This window comes from Cryphonectria parasitica (assembly GCF_011745365.1).
Source record: "Cryphonectria parasitica EP155 unplaced genomic scaffold M406scaffold_6, whole genome shotgun sequence".
In the NCBI taxonomy this organism is placed as follows: domain Eukaryota; kingdom Fungi; phylum Ascomycota; class Sordariomycetes; order Diaporthales; family Cryphonectriaceae; genus Cryphonectria; species Cryphonectria parasitica.
Window position 1 is genome coordinate 1,024,263 of NW_024468914.1, and position 20,171 is coordinate 1,044,433.

Consider the following 20,171-nt stretch of genomic DNA (forward strand, 5'->3'; position numbering starts at 1 on the left):
GTTTGCAAGAGAAGGGTGAGCGAATAGTAGAGTGCTGTGTTGGTCAAAAGCTTTGCTTTTTTTTTTTTTTTTTTTTTTTTTTTGCAGTCTGATTGCGGGAGGTGAGGATTTGAATTTATGTTTGTGGTGGGAAACCAGGTGGCAATCAGCTTCGATGAGAATGGTGAGGTTGATCTGCTTCGCCAGTCAAGACAAACATGTGGAAGGCATGAGCAGAGTCTTTATACCTGGGGGACAATCATCTCAAGGAGCCCAGACTCTCGGCTAAGTACACCAGGAACAAGACACCATCACATCTTTCACCCTGCTCATCGGAGCCCACCTCTCCCTGAGTACTCTTTGCCCCAGGCAGGCACACCTTGGCCACAACTGCCGCGAAGGCAAGCAACCTTATTGCCAGAGGAAAATCATGGACCAAGCGAGACGTTTGGCGAAAGCATATGCAGCCTCCCGAGACCGCCAGACCGGTGTTTCTTTGTCCTGTCAGAGCCGCATGTGTCCAATCGGTTGGTGGCCTTGGTGCCCTACGTTTCCCCCCTCCGTTGCGGTCGTGTTTCTCTCTTGGGTACGCCTTTCGTTTGTCTCGCCTCGTCATTCCGTCACCCGCCGGCTAATACAGCCGTATGGTATAATCATGCCTTACTTTCTTTCTTTTTCTTTGCAACGTAACTTGTCTGTGTTGTACTGGATTCTACGAGGAGAAAGGGATCATCTGAGAGAATTATCCTGGAACACGGTCTTGGTGAATGTTTGAGGATATGCGATACATTCACGAACAGCTTCAACCAGTCTCAGTGTGTCCGGCCTCTTGACAAGATTACTGAATCCTTCCAGAGCATTGGTTGATTATTAGCTATAATAGTGCGAGATGCGTGTAGGTATATACGTGCTATGGCAGAGGCTGCGCAAGCGTTCAAACACATGCAGACCCGAGGCACTCCCCATTTATCAAAGACCTGCCCTAATCCAAAGATGGACCACATCACGATTAGCTCTCCATAGTTTCAGAAGGCTCTATAGTAAGAGACCTGGATATGTTCTGGCCAACAGACGATGATCAAAAGGCCACGATCACGGGCAACGCCCTGTGAATACCTCAGACCTCGCCTGCCAGACCCGGGACCCTGCAGCTGTCAAAGAGTCAGTGCGACCATTCCACAAGGCAGATCGGCAGCCGGGCCAGGCTGTCTGTGAATACAACAGCAAGCAGCACAAGAATGCTAACACCAGCAGCAGGATCGAGGTTCCGAGGGTCCTTGCCTCCCCGAGACCATTACCTTACTCTTTGGGCTGCCGGCTTGCCTAAAGAGGTTTCCTCTTCGAGTACGTGATACATGCTATCGCTTAGTGGTGGTTGTTTGACCTAGGGACTCTCTTCCACCCCTCTGAGACACACCTGGGCATTCAAGTGGTTTAATTCTACCAATGAATCGTGCTCACTTCAAGAGCCACGAGCACCGCTGTCCTCCTTTCTCTCTCTTTCTTCCTCTCCTTCCTCGCGTATTGTTTCCCTTCCCCCATGGACTTCTCGTCTACCACATCCGAAAGAAGAAGAAGAGGTACTCGCTGTAGAGACAGGTGTAGGAAAATAATAGATCCAGATGCCGATCACCTTCGGAGACCGTGTTAGATTGCCACCCCTCCCCAGAATCACCACCCACCGATCTGGGAATCTCGAGGCGAGATCGAGTCTCTTTTCCCCCTCGCCGTCGCGAAAGAAAGGGGTTCACAAGGCGGGCTCGGGTTGCCGAGCGAGGCCCTCTCCCGTCCGTCCGCCCGCCCGGCTGCGTGAGCGAGCGAGATGATTACCTAGCGAGCCCAATAGGGCAACTTCCGTCGTGGTTGTTGTCTCAGTACATAGGCGACCGGGAGAAGGGGTGAATGCGGATGGGAGATGAATGCTGGCCGGTCGATCGACTTTTCCTCTGTTGAAAAGCAGGCACGCAGGTGGGAGTTGAGAAATAGGAACATCCAGCCTTCACCCGGCCAGTCCTCCTCTGAGATGGTACAAACTGACGGGCTCCCTTTTAGATCAGGGAGGACATTGCTTTACGACCTCCACCGCCGCGGTAATAATAAATAAATAAAAAAGAAGAAAACAAAGAAAGAAAGAAAAACTCTCAAGTGATCTTCAAATGGGTCACAGAGGCGCAGACAGACCGAAGACGGGGAGGAGAGGGGGGGGGGGGGCAGGCATCAAGATGGACGAGAGAGGAGAAAATGGCGAGGAGAGACAAAGACATCACTCACGTATCACAAGCTTGGTCGGACAGGCTGGCAGAGATCAGATCGTGTAACGACTGTCCCGCTGCGAGATGGCCCTGAGACACACATCAACATTGCTTCCCGACTGGACTGGATGATTGGGGCAGAGTAGGATATGTCAACCTCCAGGTAGGCACATGAGCTCGATTAGGCCTGTCGCAGCACAAATGCACACACACAGGCTGAGTTGATAATGTTCTGGGGAATAGCAACGCACAAGTACACCATGCCCCCAAGAAAGAAAAGCAAGCGAGTCGTCGCTAATCAGTCACCAGCATCCCAGGGCAAGGCGAAACAGGTAGTCAGTCAGTCAATCGTCAAGTCAAGTGATGAAGAAGAATGGATTGTTTAAAAAAAAATAGAAGTATGTCTATCCTCAAAATATATGTCGAACATCGCAGAAGATAGTACATTCGATCCGGGTAATAAGTGAGACTGACCCAAGATACATAGGATAGCGTGGAAAGATATCCAATATCCAACCCGCCCGCCCTCTGCTATAGATTGGTCCAGATGGTGAATGTTGTTCTCTTTTTTTGGCTTTTTTTCTTTATGGCGGAAGTCAACAGATTGACAACTGGGACAATTTTCTCTGCCCAGTCGCCATCTAACTTTTCCTTTTGATCGTCGTACTCCCTGTTCAAATGGCAGACCGTGAGCCTGCTGAGCCCCAAGTCATCCCTCTACCGCTTCTAAGCCCCTTGATATTCAAAATAAATCCTGCCCGGCCTAGACAAGACGAGATGATGTACAAATGATGTCTTGTCGCCGGGCGTCCCCATATTGTGGCAGTCCGATCGGGTGTGATAATCGATACGCCATATGTGTGCAACTCCCGTCCTTCTAGGAAAATGTGGTATCGCAAAACCATTCGTCGTGATGAGATGACCGGTACGCTGTTTTGACAGGATCATCGTGTCGCTGAGCAACTCGAGGCTGGTGTCTCGCGCAGGCGTACCGTGAACAAGAAAAAGGAGAGGACGGTGTGGGAGGACAAGTCAGGCTATAGCGGGCCTACACAGCAGCACACACGCACAACGTGCAAGTGACCTCTCTCCACACGAAAATAACACGCCGCCGGGAATTCGTCGCGAGGACCGATACACCGGTCAACTAAGCAGAATTCCGAAACGCCGAAGATGCCGATGATGAAAGGAATAGAGTACAGGCAAGGAGTCGTTCGTTCGTAGCAGTGTCCGATCTGGGCGATCTTCCTCACGCGTTGGTCACCTAGATAGAGTTAGTCAGCAAAAGGGGAAGAGAAAAAAAAAAGTGACCCGTTGCAGTGATGAAACGTACGCGAAGTATCCGGCGTGAGTAATCCTGGTTGTCGGCGATACTACCGCTGCTCAACCTTCTCTGGGCCATGACAGGGTCCATCCGGGCGTCGGTATCGATTGAGTAGCCACCGCTGCTTCCGGGAGGCTTCATGAAGGCGTTGACTGCGGCGTTACGGCGGTGCTCCTCCTCAATCTCGCGGTTCTTTCTCCGTCGCATAAAGAAGAATATACCGCCAGCTATAGCAAGCAGCGCGACGACGCCCACAACAACGCCAGCCACAATACCTCCCTTATTACTCGAGGTGTCTTTAGGTACTGCCGTGGCACTCGAGGTGACGTATACAACGCTGGCTGTGACTGAAGTTAGCGGGAATTGTCATTTACCATGCTGCACAGCACCACTTATGAGCTTACTTTGGCCACCGGATACGACTGTAGACGAAGCAACTACGTTGCCTGTGCTGCTTGTTGAACTAGCATTGTCCTTGGCATAGGATACGTCCAGCGAGATGCCGGTGTTGAATACCGAAAAGTATTTCGTATTACCCGAGAAGCCACCACCTGGATCACATCAGTAAGAAAGAAATCACCTGGCTGAAGGGACCGGGGGGGAGGGAGACTCACAGGCCTCCTGAGGATAGCCAGAGCAGCCAATGCTGCATTTGGAGTCGGCTGCCCTCGTGTCCTCCGGTGGGTACTCATTGCCGCACCAGCACTCATCACCGTCCGTCATCGCGGCCACCAGATAGCCGGCGTCCGTGCAGTTCACGGTCGCACAGGAGCCTCGAGAATTGAACACCGAGGTGTTTGTCAAGATCAGATCGCCCCAGGATGAGAAGCAGCCCTGCGAGATGGCTACGCCGAGGGTAGGTTGAGCCGATGGCGACGCGACACCGGTCGCAGTTGAAGCTGCAGTAGAAGTCGTCTCGCTGGTGGTGGTGACTGCGTATGCCGGGTAGGCAGCGGCAACCACAGCCGCGAAGATTGTTGATAATCTCATTTTGTGTATATGTGAGTCTTGGTCGGTCGACCGAAGAAAGGGTTGTAAAGTATAGGTGTGTAACGAGTGTCGAGTCGGAGAGGCGGAATCGGATCAACGATTCGGTCTCTTGACTTGAGAAGAAAGATGTCGTCGCTTAGCAAGCGAGTATTACAAGGGTATTGTCGACGTGGATAGAGAGTCGACGACAGTCTCTGGATGATCGTGAGAACCGTCGGCGTCCAGGTCGTGCGTTGTCGGTGTGATTTCCTTTTGTCTCTCGAATGTGTCAAGACGCCACGAGGGTAGTCACAGATGTTCGTCGGCGGCCTAGTGAGAGCAAGAATAGACAAGGCCTGAGTGTATTACACAAAGAGCTCGCGTGGTCGATTGTTGAATGAAGAACGACCTCTTTGTCGTGAGCGTTTCCACCCTATCCCGCTTTCCTGCCTTGGGCCGCGATGGTCCCGTGTTTCTTCCCTTCTAGTCCTCACGGCTGAGATAGCATCGGCCTGTGCCTGACTGGAGGCTCGATTCTTTTTCTTCTTTCTCTCCCGCCGGTAGTTGGTAAGAGTGAGAAGAGGTTGTTGCTTGATAGACCCGGTCGAGGGGGTGGACAGACAGATAATAGTGGCTTGTCCTTCGGTCTGGGGAAGGGCAGCCGTGGAATTTGGGGGGATTGACTAGATTGTCCAAGGTCCAAGTAAGGGGAGGACGCAAGAGGAGGGGAAAAAAACCAACAAGCCAAGGGATGTCAGCCCGGATTGGGAGTTGCGGTCTCGAAACGTGGTCGGCGGGCGGTTCGTCTATGAATAGGGGGTGGCCGTGGGATCGGTCTTGTGTCTACCTCCAGCCACACACGTCCAGGTCCAGGTCAACAAGACGAGACGGCGAGCAAAGGGGGGGCCAGCTGGCTGTTCGATGCAGACTGGTAACGGGACTGAGTTGGGCTGTACCGGATTGGACAGCTTGGAGATGGAAACGAAACGAACGACTGGGTACGAGTGCGTTGTTTCGGGGTGTCTCAGAGCCTCTCTACCAAAGTTCTTCCTCGTCTCGACGGATTTAGAACAAGCTCGACATGCGTGTTCGTGTGTGTGTGTGTGAGAGAGAGAAGAAGAAGAGGTGGTGAGACGAAAAACGATCGGAGAATACGAAATGACTGTGGTGTTGCCAAATGTGACAAAAAATGAAATTGAGAAAGAGGGAATGAACGGTGGACACTTTGTTGTTGGGTCTGACTGGAGAAACGAGAGGCAGGTCAGTGCAGTGTTGCAGTGTGCAGGTTTTGAAAAGAGTGGTCTGGTCGGGCTTGGGGTCTCGTTCAGGTCAGGTCAAATCAGGCCAGCTCAGGTCAGACCAGGGCCCTTTTTTGGAGGGGGTGTGTGGTTGGTAGGGGACGGGAGAAGGGGGGGAGGGGGTGCGTGTTGTGAGGGAAGAGGGAACAAAAACAGAGAAGGGCAAGAGAGGGAGAGAACTGGGGACACCGGGGAGTGGCTTCCTGTCTCAGTCATCAGTCCCTTGAGTGCTCCCTGCTGATCCCCGCTGGGGCCTGCTCCTCTCTTCCTGCCACGCCAACTCATGCACCAGACAGGGCACACCTGCTCTCTTCCCTCAGCAGGAGTTGGGAGAGAGCAGGTACCCACCCACCCACCCACCCGTCTGGCAGGGAGGAACTTTGCACAGTACTGAGCACGGCCGTCAACCCACCAAGCGCCAGGTGCCCAACGCTGGCTGGGGCATGAGATGATGGGTCCTCAGTTAGATCATCACCTCACGTTATTTCAATCACAAGTCACAGTCCCAGTCACAAGTCGACGTGGTAGTAGTAGTGGTAGTGCAGGCTCATTTTTAATCAACATCAAAACTATCCCTTCCTCAGATGTCTTGTTTTCGCCCCCTGAACAGAATTGTCATTGTAGCATAGTTATTAGTGTTTTTTTCTCTCTTGCTTTCCCTTTTTCTTTTTCGCCTTTGTTTTTGTTTTTCCCCTTGCGCTTGTTTATTACACAAGAAAATGCCACAAGCACATCCACACGCACCACTCACATGGCGGATGGGGAAATTACTGACGGAACCCCCTTTCTGCGATCGACAGTACGTACCCTCGTTTAGGCGCCTCTGAGTGGATGGAACTGAGATCGGTTCCTGACTTGGCATGGGTGTGCTGCCCCACCTAATTACCCGCTTACACAGTGTGATCGATTTCTCTGCACTAATAACTCTCTGCACAACTGCTTCCAAAAAACGTTTGCCATCAAAAATCTGAGTTTGGATCATTGATTTGGTACTCCACTTCTCGCTCTCGACCCCCAATCATCATTCAGCAACCCAGCCTTTGGAGCACCTCGTCCTCAGGACCGTCCAGCTTGTGAAACGGCGAAACATGCCAACCAACCCCCCCTTAAAGGCAACTTCCCTCCTCAAAAAGAAATGCGATGACGAAATGCCCCTTGCCATTTCACCTGCATTTGGCCTAATCTAACAGGAAATGTCGCGACGGATGTTCCCCTGAGCCTATCCTTATGAGGGGCCCTGATAGCAGACGCGCGCCTCGACCGCCTATGCACTATTACAGCTTATGCCATGAGATGAATCGTGGTACCATCCATCCTCATGTCGGTGATAACGACACGCGGCCTAAGCCTAGACTGCCAACGCCCACCATTCCGCTTGCAGGTTGGACAGCAAAGCCTCACTGCGAGATAGCTACTACATGTTCCTTATTACTGCGTCTTTTTTTTGATCTTGAAGATTTCTCGACAGCAACCAGCTTATGCCGCACTACGTTGGTCTACTTTACGAGCTTGGGAAGTCACTAACGCGCAAAGGCACCTTGCCCTGAAGATCCCCAGATGGCCTCCAACCAAGCACCCAAGGTGCTGTGGTGCAGCCGGCATGCTGGAACAAGCTAGCTTAGACCAGACGCCAGCCCAGTATCGTTTTCAAAAGGCGCTGGCTCTAAAACGGCTGCAATTGTGGCACACGGCCTACCGAAGACGGACCGACGTCTTGGACGGCGGGCGACGTGTGTGCCAGACGCAAGTTTGGAGGAGCTTCTCGACGATCACGCTCGTATATACGATACAAGCCAACTCATTCGTCGTCGGTGGACAGCTTGGGACGTATTCTAGAGGGTGCGACAGGGTTCACGGCTCTTGTGTCTGTGTCTCGTCGGGTGCGATTTGTCCAGCAGGGCGCCAGGCAGGGCAGGGCTCCTTCTCACTGCCGGCTGCGTGACCATTATCACGTTTCAATTGTCGCTGCGGCCCCTCTTGTGATCGACTTGATGGCCCACCGGTTCCAGAGATCACTACTCAACCACATGCCTTGAACTCAAAAAAAAGAAAAAAGAAAAAAGAAAACAGAAGAAGAAAGAGAAAAAGACCAAGTCCTTACTCCGCATCATTAACCTTGAAGCTTGCATTGTCCTCTCCCCCTGGCTATCGAGCGATTTTGAGAGATGTACCACGTTTTGGAACAAATCCGTTCTCTACCCAAGGTTAACTTTCTTGGCTGTAACTTGTTGCGGACGAACTTGAGCAGCACAAGCATCCTACAAAGGTCAGTCACCCCAAATGCCACCGATACGAGGCACACAAGACCTCTTGGTTTTTCTTGGTGTATCCAGAACACCACACTGGCCTAAACAATTGGTGCACTGCTGCAGGCTCTACCTTGTCACGGCGTGCAGTAGGTTTCCAGCCACGCAGCCATGGCCGTTTAGTTCGGTTGGCGGCCATGTACACCTGCAGCAAGAGGCCAAGCGGCACCTGCTCGACAATACGAGCTTGACCATCTTCTCGTACGACCTGGGCCGTCCATCGGAAGCTTTCGACCAGAAGCGGTCAGCAAGAGCTCTGAAGTTCTTCATGTATGGGAATGTGACCCTCTTGTGTCTGATTCGTTTACAACGGAGGCTGGTTTGTCCATGTTGTGGGAGGACACTCATCCATGCTGTTGCGCGACGGGCATGAACGCAATATCGCTTCTCGCCTGCACAGCCTCACGGACTAGGAAAATTGTTTCGGTGGCCCACGTCATGCCAAAAAGTTTTCTACTACATACACGGCATCCAAAATGCCGGTAAGCGCATATGGATGCAGCCACCGCGACACGTCTCTCTCGTCCCCGGGACACCAGCAGGAAAGATGCGTCTTGCCTGGCTGGTGAGCAACAGACACGGCAGCCGCTGCAGCGCTGCTACGGATCGTGGTTCCCAGCACCCTCTTCCGGTAGCTCACGATGTACCTAAACCAGATGATCTCTGACTTGTCATCAAAACAACTAGTTCTCGTCAGCATTCACGACACGTGTAGGTGCATTCAAAACCACAGGGTGCATCCGGCCGGCCGGTTGGGCCGACCCGGCGAAAGAGAAAGATCCCCTGGTGGTCAGATCTCTGGAGCCACAACCAACCGACAGTATGGTGCTTGTCAACGGATATGTCGCAGGGATACTGAATCTTGATTGCAAAATCCCACGCCCCAATCCGGACAGGTTAGCCAGCAGGGCCTGCTCGGTCTAGACCTGGCTCGTGATAATATCGATGTCTGTGGTGAGACCCTCGAGACAATAGACGCGTATTTGTCCATCGATTTGATCGGTTCATCGATTCCTTGCCGCCGCACAGCGATTTACCCGTCAATAGTCTCGAGTCCAGTGGATACACGAGCCCGTATCCCGCGCCGTATCTCGCCATCTTGCAGCCCTACACGGCACGGTGTTGTGTTTACAGTATGCGTGCCGTTATTTCCTTAACAAGTCCCGCCGTGGCCGCCCAGTCGACATGCGGAGGAATGACCTGGGTCTTGCTAAGCGAGCGCTTTTTATATCCTGATCCACCTTCAGACGAGCACGGTCGCTCAGCACAAGCACGCGCAAAACATAACACGGAAGAGACGAAGAAAGAGCTACAAGAGAAGAAAGACGTCCACAATCGATCTTTGTCCTGTCTCGCCATCCCGAGCAACAGAAAAACAAAGACGACGACGACGACGACGACGACGAGAGGGATCGCACAATGAGCGCCAGCACAGCACATTTCAAGAACATTATGGGTCTACACCGCGTAAGTGCTGTGTCAGCAGTAAACAAATTTCAGACATGTTTCCTGGGTGGCCATCCTTCGCCCGGCCTTGGAGAGCGACTATTGCTACGTATTCCTTCTTGTCTGGGGGGGGGATGGCCGGCCGAGATGCCGTCTCCCGGCCACGGATCTGACACGACAGGTTGGTCCGTTGGCCACTAGTTTTGTTCTATACCAAAGTACCTACCATACACGGTAGACAACCTTCTTCTTCTCCTCCTGTCCTGGGCGAGGTTGGCAGAACGGGTTCCCCGGAAGTGGCATCTCTTCGCGGGGGACCCGGAAATTTGGTCTTCGTGTCTGGCCCACCCAAATCACCAGGAACCTCTCTCTAGGCACGTTGGGCGGTCCTCGAGGTGCGGCAGTCGCTAATGAGTGTCTCGTTTTTTTGCTTCTCTTCCTTCTTTTGTCTTTTCTCTCGTCTTTTCCCCTCCTCCAAATTTTTGGCCAGGGTCCCCATACTCCATTGACTGTGCTAAGTATGTGTGCATGATATGTGATCACGACTCGTCTGCAGCCTGCGCAGAGCAGCCTGAATCCCCGTAGAAGCAGTACATAATCACTAAGACAGGTAGTCGAGACCGGATGGAGGCGTTTCGAAAGGCGATGATCTCACCCTCGCTGGACCATCCGCGTGACCGTCTGTCAGTCTGGATTAATGCCAGTCAGTCATCCAATCGTTCATCGTCGACCAACAGTTCGGGGATCGGTGCCCATCAACATGAAACACAGCTTGTGGGGAAGCGATTGAGAGGATATGCACTCTCTCTTTCTCTCTCTCTCGCGATCTACACCCTCTGGAGGCCGCCGCTGCCTTTGTTGCTTGCTGCAGAGACACAGACACACACACGCACTGCTTGTTTTGGTCCATGGGAGACGTGCAATGACAGGTTGGCTTCTGCGTTCGTGATGGAAGGTAAACGAGATATGCTTGTTTCCTCGTTTAATCTCTTCGTCGATCGCGGGGGTAATGAACGGACTTCTCAAGCGAAGTTGTGGCCAAGGCTTTTGCAGAGGGGACCCTCATCACGGCAGTGCTCGTTTGTTGTGGCCCCTCTTCTGTCCCCCACTCTCCTCTTATGTCTTAAAGAAGAAAAAAGAGGGAGAAACATAAAAATAAGATAAAAATACTTGAAGTGAAACAGCCCCTGAAGAGGAGTTCAGGGTTAGGGTCCTGACAGACAGTACGTACCGCAGCCGACACGCCGCTGCTAACCGATGGTTCCCGGTTGGCGGACTCGACGTCACCACCACCACCAAAACTGACCCTCGGCTTGGCTGTTGTGCAGTAGTATAGCTTCATGTTGTAAACAAGCTTCCACCTCGTCCTTGTCCTCTCATGTCGTTGTGATCCCACCTTAACCACCACCGCCCATCGATCTCCAGGGTAACCAAAGCCCACCATGCCCTCCCGCACCCTCCTCCTTCGCTTCCCAAGGCAATCCCCCCAAGTCCTACTTCCCACTGCCCGCCGGCGCTGCTACTCGGCAAAACCAGCCGCCGCATCATCAGACCAAGAACCACTGATCCGCGTCACCGACCTTCCTGCCCCCAACACAGGCCACATCCGTATCCTCGAGCTCAACCGCCCCTCTGCACGGAACGCCATCTCGCGTGCCCTCCTGCAGGGCCTGCGCAGGGAGATCGACGACGTGCATGCCCAGTACGACGCGGAAACGGGGGACGAGATTCCAGTGCAGAGCTGGAACCAGCGGTTTGGCGGGGCCGCTGGGGAGAGCTCAAAAGGGCCTACGCGGGCGGTGATTATTGCGAGTGCGGTGGAGAGCTGTTTTTGTGCCGGGGCGGATTTGAAGGAGAGGAGAGGGTTCACGCAGGAAGAGTGAGTTTTCTGTTCTCTCTCTTACTTTCTCTCTCTCTCTGGATACAAGAGACTTCTGCAGAACGCCCCAAGACAACCTTGCTGACATCGATTTCTATCTATTCTCTCCAGAACCGACGCTTTCCTCATCACCCTTCGTGCAACCTTCGCCACCCTCGCCGCCCTTCCCGTCCCCACCATCTCCGCCATCAGCTCCCTCGCCCTGGGCGGCGGCCTCGAGCTCGCACTGGCCACCCACTTCCGCGTCCTCTCCTCCAACGCCGTCATTGGCTTGCCCGAGACCCGCCTGGGCATCCTCCCCGGCGCCGGCGGCACCCACCGCCTCCCCGCCCTGATCGGCATTGGCCGCGCTCGCGACCTTATCCTCACGGGGCGCCGCGTGTCAGCGCCCGAAGCATACTTCCTCGGCATCGCGGACAGGCTGGTCGAGGTCCTGCCGGAGGAGGGAGAAGGTGACAAGACGGAGGCTGTTGCGGCTGGGATTCTGGCGCGGGCGAGGCGGGATGTGCTGAGCGAGGGGGTGCGGCTCGCCACAGAGATCTGTGAGGGCGGCCCTGTTGCTGTGCGGGCAGCTCTGCAGGCTGTGCAGAGACCACATGAGAGTGTAGAGAATGCCATGTATGAGAGGGTTGTCAAGACCGAGGACCGTAATGAGGCGCTGCGGGCGTTTGGGGAGAAGAGAAAACCTGTGTTTACGGGACGGTGAGGAGGCTTAAATGGGACAGCAGGGTGGCACAGTCTTCCTCCGTGGACGCCTCTTATGACAGGAAGGATCTTATGGGAAGACTAGAGATGAAAGACAGGAGGTTCTCTGCACGAGGGCCCGACCTCTTAAATTCTTTTACGGTCCTAATGAACCACCAATTTCTGAGTTTATTCAGAAAGGTTTATATTGCCTTCTCTTAATGTTTCTCACAAGTTTTCATCCAATATCATGACGAGGTGTGAACCATTTTGCAGCCAGGGAGCTTCCCCTTAGGAAAGTACAACTACAAAACCGTACGGCAAAAAGCTATATTAGATATTCGCCGAGGAAGGAAAGGGGGAAGGAAGAAAAGAAAAGAAGACAAAAAAAGCCAGCCAAACTGACCCTAACTGAAGCGATCTACAAAAAGGTCGGGCAGGTGCCAACTCACTGGCCCTCGCACAAATTCCTCGGAAGAAACAAAGAACTTCCTAGCAAGAGGAAACCTTTGATCTCATAAAGTTTATTCCAAGATAGAGCACCTTGAAAAATTTCAAACACATCTTACTTACTTAAGGAAACCCCCATCACTACTTGTGGGACAGTCACAAGGCCGGGGACCTTGAATACTCCAGATAACTATTTTGCAAGTACCGGAGGATCTTCTAGTCAGACCACTCTATTAGAGCATGTCAGCTCAGTAATTACTTACTGTACTCACATACATTGGAAGCTTGTCTCAGTACCTTATGGGTATAGTTCCAGTCTGTGCATCATCTACAAAGAACAGCCCGTCGTCCTAGAAGTCATTTCAGGAACAAGTCACCACAGCTTAGGGCACAGATAGCCCAGGCCTTTGCAATTTAGTGGCATCAACACTATACCAAGAATAAAAAGGCCACCTATGTACATCTTTAAGGATCTTGCTGCTAAGTACCCGGAATTTTCTGAGCAACCCAAGATGAAGCCTGATATCCTATAAAAAAAAAACAACGCCATACGTTCATCCTTCGCTTATAACAGCCTGAATCAAGAATTTTCCTCTGGATTTATTTCAATATAGATAGGGATCTCGAGACTTCCTTACTTTCCTTTTCTATCACAGGAACAGCGCAGAGCATCCATAACCATGGACGAGTGCGCGGGACAATGTATGGGGGAGTGTTGCATGAACGTCACATGCAGGGTATTCCTCACCATCGGGGTCGTTGTCATCGACAGGCTCGTCGTCGCCCAATCTGACACAATTATACAACGAGGCCGCCAAACGCAGAGGGCCTTACACTTACCCCAGTGCATGTGCGTCTTCTCCGACGAAGATCCAGGAATGTCGAGAAGGGAGATCCGAATGGCGGGCAAGCTTCTGGGTTTGGCGACACTGGCATTCGCCTTTGGGATTCTCATTGCTGTTCTGAAGGGGACTATGCTGGACTGGTGGGTATTTGGAATCGCATTCGTCTTTCCAGCCTGCATCATCTGCCCTCTCTGGCTGACACTTGCTCTGAGCAACAGGCGACGGTCCAGCAGAGGGCAAAGTCCAGATGAGGACTCCCCAACCAACAAGACGCCACTGCAATCCAAGTCGTTGTCTAGCACAGTCGGCAAAGATGCAGTGAAACTGGAGTCCCAGTCGAGTCCGGTCGAGGTCAACCAAGAGAATCGTGGGTCTGGATCTGCGTGGCTCAAGGACCCAGAACTCCAGTTGTCTATTAGTATGGTATGGACGAACGCTTGGTTAACCTGTTAAATTCCGTTGGACAGGCTGAAGCGCTGTTTGAGTACCTTGGCAATCTCTTTTCGCATTTGAGATGTTTGGTGCGGCAGTGCGGACGGCCACAGAGGTCTATGTCGGCAGAGGCCAGGGGGGGGGGGGGAAGGGATGGGCTGTAGGAGGGTTACAAACAAGAAATTCATGCTGATTGAAGGAGTTTATTGCGTTCTGCATCATCGATATTATACTATGACTTTTTCACCACTACCTGCTGAGAACTCTTCTGTTCTGCCGTTCTGGTTCAACTGTCATCGCCTGTGCAGTACAGAAGAGTCATACTATGAAGGCGAGACCACGCAGCCCATCACAAAACAACCCAGTTCTTCTTCATATTCACAATTGCAATGGTACACCTTACGTTAGTGAAGAAGGCAATCTCAATTGGTTGACCTAGGATGGAGCCACACAATTTGTCTGGTCGGTGGTTCATCTACCAGTGGTGTGTAGTAGTTCGAGATGCTGCGCCTTCATGTAGTGACCCCGAGGAATGCAAAGGGTTGGGCCTCCGCTTGTGATTACTACCCACTCAAGGCACTGTAGCTCGTACGACAGTAGTAAACAGAGGATTTACTTACTGTACTTGGTTTCACCTGTGTGTGATCCGATTTGCATTGCGTCATGGCCCTCGCTGGAATGGGGAACAGTGCAAGGGCAATGTCGAAAGACGGATGCCACTCACTATACATTACAGCATAGTACACAGATCCTGTTAGGAACAGATCACCAAACAGTCGAAGATCGCTTACTGTTTTTTACGTAGAGATTCCTCCGTGAGCTCCTGAGTAAAACGTCATTTTTGGCGTGTATTGCCTAGCGTGCCTGCAACCAAACAGCGTCCTGCTGCAGCTTGCCCTTGCTTCTCCAAGCACCATCGTCATAGTGATCTAGAGCATTCATGACATCATCCCCTTTACCCCCTCGCCTGCAAAACAACGACCAGCCAGGCCTTATTAATTCGCCCTTCACCTTTGTCTGCGTACGAGCTTTATCGTACCTTCATACCTTTTCTACATTCTTCACTCCCACCAACTCGCAACACAGCCGATTCCCCAAGAATCGAACACAAAACGTCTTCGCGCAGAACCTAGCATCTCGACTGACCAAACACAACTCTCGCCACCATGTCTTTCCTCACCGAGATCACCACCCGCCGCATGGCGACCCTCACCCGCACTGCGGCAAACACAACCTTCACCACCCTTCCTCGTGCGTCCTTCAGCACCACCGTGCAGCTGCGGAAGAACCCTGTGGATGTGGCCAAGGATGGGCTGAAGACTGTCGATCGCGCTGTGAGCGACAAGCTCGTGGACGGCATCAACGTGGGCAGTACGTACACCCCAACACCAACTGCATATTGTATGAATAAAGGAGGAGGGCAAGCCGCTGACTGACATGTTTCTCTTTTCTACAGCCCACGTCAAGGACAAGGTGAAGGAGGCTGCTTCTGACCTTAGCTCTGGTAAAGCGAGTGGCGATGCCGCTAAGCTGCGTGGTGAGGCCGAGGGCAAGGCGCAGGAGCTCAAGGGAGAGGCAAAGGGCAAGGCTAGCGAGCTGAAGGGCAAGGCCAAGGAGAAGGTCAATGAGCTGTAAGCAGATGAAGAACAGGAGGGAGGAACGAGAGCTGATTGAAGCTCCATTGATTACGGGCGCAGGGATGGCGTAACTACCTCCACGGGGCGTTTTTTACTACGATGATTTGTACGACAGGCATTGCATCGTTCAGGTGTTCGGTTTTGACAGGTAAAAGGTTGACCACAATCAATAGCTTTCCATGTTACCTTGTTCTCGCGACGTGCAACATATATGTTTGCGGACCCAAGTGATGAGAAAATGCTATACAATGTATCACTGGACAGGATCTTCGACATGCCATGACTGAGCATTCCCAAGAGACACGTCCAGCAGTGCTTCCTACAAGTCTTTGTCAACATCCAACTTGTCTAACCTTTGGATAGGCTGCGCGTCACGAAATCCAACACTGCTGCGCCACCCTATATCAGCGCAATATTCGTATAGTATCACTATTCATTATGAGATCGAAAAGCCACCGAAAGTTGCAGTTACGAGCGATCCACCAGAATCAAACTGCCAAATGATGACCAGGATATAGATTTGCATCAATGATCTCCCCATGCGTGAAGTGTCACGATATTCATCGCATACCTTGCAGATGCCGCCCGTCCACTTTGCTAACACGGCAGCTAAAAGATCGAGGTGAATTAACCAATCGAAGCTACTTGATTCTTTTCCCGTCTGTCAACCTTGAGAAAACGGGATCGTGGACGAGGACTTCTGTAGTGAGCCTGCTCTAGAGGACATGGAAGGAAGCTGACGGCAAACATCGAGGCGAAGTAAAGCCACTCGAGGCTTTCGTGATTTCCTATTCGCCCATCAAGCAGAACATGTACGCACCAATTCAAAGTTTGAACTACGCCGGCAGGATCCGTCGACATATTTGTGAAACTTCACTAATTAATTACCTGGCAGGTCACGTCAGACCGGCCATATAATCATCCCGACGAGAGCAAAGCTCATGGAATTTATAGGTTACGTGGCTTCCACTGTAAGATTCGATACCGAAACTGATTATGCTTCGCATTCGGGCAGCCTTCTCCAGTTGATCCTGTGGCGCGTAAGCCTATCACCGGTGTAGACCTCTTTGTAAGTAGCGCTGAATGCGACGCACCGATGTGGCCGTCGGCGAGATATCAACCCGCCGGAGGTAATGTGCAGTTCAACGTTTTGAAACGGCTTTCGGGACCGGCGTGTACACTTGAAGCTTGTCCTATCACGAATTCCCTTTGAAGACGTGCCACATTCCGATCGATTCAACGCGGCAGCATGCATTGAAGACTGGGTAGGAATCGCCAAGAATGTGGCTGAGGTCGTCTTAGAGATTGGCAGGCGTCTCAACTCGCTGGCACTTGCAAGGTTGATACGAAGATGTACGTGGCAGCATGGGGCAGTAGTACTATGGAGAGCAACAGCACTGCTGGCTGCTTCGTATTTGTTTGTTTGCCATGATAAGTCGTATTTTTTGTCGCAATGGTAGCCTGGCTGGCCCTTTTGGGAAACCACCTACGAAAGCACAATCGCGCCCTTCTCTCCCCTGTTCCCACGTGGCGGAGGAATCAAAGCTGAAGCGCAATTTGCTTGGGAGAGATTCGCTCGACTTGATCCCTGGACCACCAGACCGACACTCCGAGACCTATCACAGCGCTGTGTTGCGGACGCCAGCGTATGAATGCTTGTGGGCCCAGAGCGAGGCTGCAAATCACCCTAAACTCGCCTGCCTCCACCCTTTTCTGCTGTCCCTAATCCCTCCGTTATCGTTTGATTTCATTTTGTGATAAGCGCTGACTGTCGTTTTCGCTTCAGACACAGCCACAATTAGCTGCACTTTTTCATTGGAGTGCCGATGTGCCCGTATTGTCCATCTTTGTCGCACATACTTACTAGTACACTGCTGACGAGAATAAGCATCCCTTGGTGTGGGTCCTGTCCGAACGCACTGCCTGAAATCCTGCTGCTATGGCGGCGCGGCTGGATGCGCTCAACAAGGGGGGCAGAGGCTTGGTGTGCAACTTTGAACCATTTTTATCTGGCTGGTTGATCCGACAGAGAAGAAATATAAGACACTAAGGATGTCCATTGTAGATCTGAGAATCCTGGGGTCGTAATCATTTGATACACAAGAAGCAACTTCAACTAGAAATCTTCTCAGCCGTGCGATCGAACGGTTTCCAGAGCGCAACAGGAGCCCTCTCTCTCACACACACATACCCAGAGTCCGTGAACTGAAAGCCACCACCGATTAGAAGAGAAGGAAAGCGACAACCGCATAATCGCAAAAATGAGCAACGACACAGCCACCGAAGCCCAGCTGAAGGCGATATCGCAAGCCAACTGCTACCCTTATACGCGAGGGCTGGTGCCCGCATACGGATATTATCCTTCAGAGGCAGCAGGCATCATTTTCGTCGTCCTCTTCGCCATCCCGTTTTTCTATCACACCTTCCAGTCGCTCCGGCTCCGTGTGTCGACATCCATATTACTTGCCTTGGGTGCTTTGAGTAAGTTCAGCTGCATAAAAATTTCGAGATCTGTGATCCCACCCACTTCCAAACCTGCCCCTCTAGAGTCTCCATTCCAACGTCAATCGATATCTGAATGGAAAAAGGAAAAGAAAAAGGAAAAGGAAAGAAAGATGAAAAAATGTACTGACTTGCATTATAGCTGAGTTGGTAGGATGGGCGGCACGTCTCTACTCATCTCGATGCTCCTATAACGGCAACGCCTTCCTCGCTCAGGAGGTGACCCTGATAATCGCCCCCGTCTTCTTCTCGGCCGCCCTCTACGTCCTCCTGGGCCGCCTCATCATCGGCCTCGGCCGCTCGTCCTCGATGCTCTCCCCCAAGATGTATACCATCGTCTTCTGCACGTGTGACGTCGTCTCCCTGGTCGTCCAGGCCGTCGGCGGCGCCCAGACAAGCACGGCTAGCTCCACCGACCAGGCCGGCAAGGAGTTGGGCACGCACATTATGGTGGCGGGTATCGCGTTCCAGCTCTTCACCATGACGCTGTTCGGGCTGTTGCTCATCGACTTCTTCCGCCGCGTGTTCTCCAGGGGCAGCGAGTTCCGCGGCTTCGTCACGGCGCCTGTGCAGCGCGTCCTGGTCGCCCTGGTCATCAGCTTCATCATGATCTACATCCGGAGCATCTACAGGACTATCGAGCTCGCGCAGGGCTGGACGGGCTATCTGATTACGCACGAGGGGTACTTCATCGGGCTGGATGCGTCTATCATGGTGATTGCTGTTGGTGTCTTTGTCGCTGTCGACCCTGCCCTGCGTAGGACGGAAGCGTATGACGGCATCCTCGGGTCGAAGCGCTCCCCTGACACTTCGGATTCGGAGGCGCCCATCTCTATGGAGCGGCTGCGTGGTGTGAGGGCCATGTAGACCTAACAGGTTGGCAGACAGTACGCAGGAGAATGCGATGGTTGTATCAATAAAGTGGTAATAAAGGTTTGTCCTGGTGGTTATAGAAGGCAGCAGCGTGTTTTTGTCGAGGTTTTTTGAGGCAAGATTCGACCTGGGACTTGGTATGAAATCACGGCGTTGGAAAGGCACATAGACAGTTGGTGGACTCTACCTGTAGAGAATATTTTTTTTTTGTTATAATACCCAGGATAGGCTTGGATTGGAATCTTGATCAAAGCCAGCATTGGACAGCAAGAGCATTTGTATTCTGGTCTGGTATCTGTCTCACCAACTTCTTTCCCAAGTGCTTCTAGCCTCAATAATCTGTGTATCCACAAGTGTAATCAGTATTATCCCTGATGCCCTACCTCTCTCATAATTAGTGCGATGATTACTGTTGTCTACGACAACAAGCCTTTTCGTGGTGGCATCCATGATTGCATCTAATGCTTTCTTTGAGTATGATGTGCCTTGGGGAAATCCCCCATGAACTTGAGCTGAGGGAAGTCTAGACGAAACAACACTTGGAAGCGGTGACACGTAATGGTTTGAGGCTTGTTCAGCAGAAGCGGCGCCATGTCAGACGGGGATCATGTCCATTGCTATGCTCGTTGCAACACGGAATGTCCTTTCGGAAGGGAACTAAGCGGAGTCAGACTCTGTGCTACTGAATGGCTGTAATGCGTTAGCTTGCCTGTCGAGCTTCGTGAGAAGGAGGAGCAACAACGTTCTGGTACATGTTAGAAAAATAGGAACGCCAACCTGCGCACTCAAAGCTAATCGAATTTGGTCTGATCCAGTGGCACAGTATTACACCCCTCACGCTCCAGGTCCTAGAATTTGACTTCAGTTCCTAGCGAGATTGCCGATAATCGCTTATCAGGCTTTAATTGACAACCGTCTGGAGCGGCCTTGGTGAGATGTTAATTATAGGCATCTCATCCATCATGTATGCTAGCAGGGAACGTTCCCTCATACCAAGATATGATGATGAGATGACCTTTTGAAGAATGAAAGAAGGCAGATAATGGCTGTTGAAATTATGATCCATTATTGATTAAAGAGTATTATTTGGAATCTTGAGGTAATCCAAGTATCATTATCACGAAGTACTTGAGATAATATCTGATAAATAAAAGTTTCAGTGCTGTACTGCATCTATAAGATATCTCTACTATAATGCAAGTCCTGTTTCGCCGTTAATCTTTGACCAGAAATCAAATCGAGGGCAGGATTTATTAAACGATGGGTGTCGTGATGGCTGCGATGGCTGAAGGCCA

At 51.9% G+C, this 20,171-nt stretch overlaps 6 protein-coding genes across 6 annotated transcripts; 4 read left to right on the forward strand and 2 right to left on the reverse strand.

Moving 5' to 3' along the window:
- Positions 1-2,380: 2,380 nt before the first annotated feature.
- Positions 2,381-3,476, reverse strand: M406DRAFT_103747 (uncharacterized protein). The gene has a single exon (XM_040915077.1). It carries the CDS (start codon positions 3,134-3,136, stop codon positions 2,906-2,908), a length of 231 nt encoding a protein of 76 aa, XP_040774256.1. The 5' UTR covers positions 3,137-3,476; the 3' UTR covers positions 2,381-2,905.
- A 483-nt stretch (positions 3,477-3,959) lies between these two features.
- M406DRAFT_357002 (uncharacterized protein) lies at positions 3,960-4,709 on the reverse strand (the record flags this gene model as incomplete). The annotated part of the gene is made up of 2 exons (XM_040923572.1): positions 4,170-4,709; positions 3,960-4,106 (listed from the first exon to the last, which is right to left on the reverse strand). Coding segments are annotated over exons 1-2 (522 nt in total), but the record flags the coding sequence as incomplete, so codon positions are not given.
- Positions 4,710-11,016: 6,307 nt separating this feature from the next.
- On the forward strand, positions 11,017-12,159 carry M406DRAFT_261617 (ClpP/crotonase; the record flags this gene model as incomplete). The annotated part of the gene is made up of 2 exons (XM_040917456.1): positions 11,017-11,453; positions 11,565-12,159. The coding sequence occupies 2 exons, from the start codon at positions 11,017-11,019 to the stop codon at positions 12,157-12,159; spliced, it is 1,032 nt and encodes a 343-aa protein (XP_040774258.1).
- A 1,108-nt stretch (positions 12,160-13,267) lies between these two features.
- On the forward strand, positions 13,268-13,885 carry M406DRAFT_73915 (uncharacterized protein; the record flags this gene model as incomplete). Its single annotated transcript, XM_040925673.1, has 2 exons — positions 13,268-13,572; positions 13,651-13,885. The coding sequence occupies 2 exons, from the start codon at positions 13,268-13,270 to the stop codon at positions 13,883-13,885; spliced, it is 540 nt and encodes a 179-aa protein (XP_040774259.1).
- A 924-nt stretch (positions 13,886-14,809) lies between these two features.
- M406DRAFT_323083 (uncharacterized protein) lies at positions 14,810-15,586 on the forward strand (the record flags this gene model as incomplete). Its single annotated transcript, XM_040919734.1, has 2 exons — positions 14,810-15,235; positions 15,321-15,586. Coding segments are annotated over exons 1-2 (377 nt in total), but the record flags the coding sequence as incomplete, so codon positions are not given.
- Positions 15,587-17,570: 1,984 nt separating this feature from the next.
- On the forward strand, positions 17,571-19,169 carry M406DRAFT_347080 (RTA1-domain-containing protein). The gene is made up of 3 exons (XM_040922251.1): positions 17,571-17,982; positions 18,146-18,760; positions 18,888-19,169. Exons 1-3 carry the CDS (start codon positions 17,763-17,765, stop codon positions 18,929-18,931), a joined length of 879 nt encoding a protein of 292 aa, XP_040774261.1. The 5' UTR covers positions 17,571-17,762; the 3' UTR covers positions 18,932-19,169.
- The last annotated feature ends 1,002 nt before the right edge of the window (positions 19,170-20,171 follow it).

Coding starts and splice junctions, on each gene's coding strand:
- M406DRAFT_347080 (XM_040922251.1), top strand. CDS start 17,763: ATGAGCAACGACACAGCCACCGAAGCCCAGCTGAAGGCGATATCGCAA. Junction 17,983..18,145: donor ACTTGCCTTGGGTGCTTTGA/GTAAGTTCAGCT, acceptor CTTGCATTATAG/CTGAGTTGGTAGGATGGGCG. Junction 18,761..18,887: donor CGCTGTCGACCCTGCCCTGC/GTAGGACGGAAG, acceptor ACAGGTTGGCAG/ACAGTACGCAGGAGAATGCG.
- M406DRAFT_103747 (XM_040915077.1), bottom strand. CDS start 3,136: ATGGTTTTGCGATACCACATTTTCCTAGAAGGACGGGAGTTGCACACA.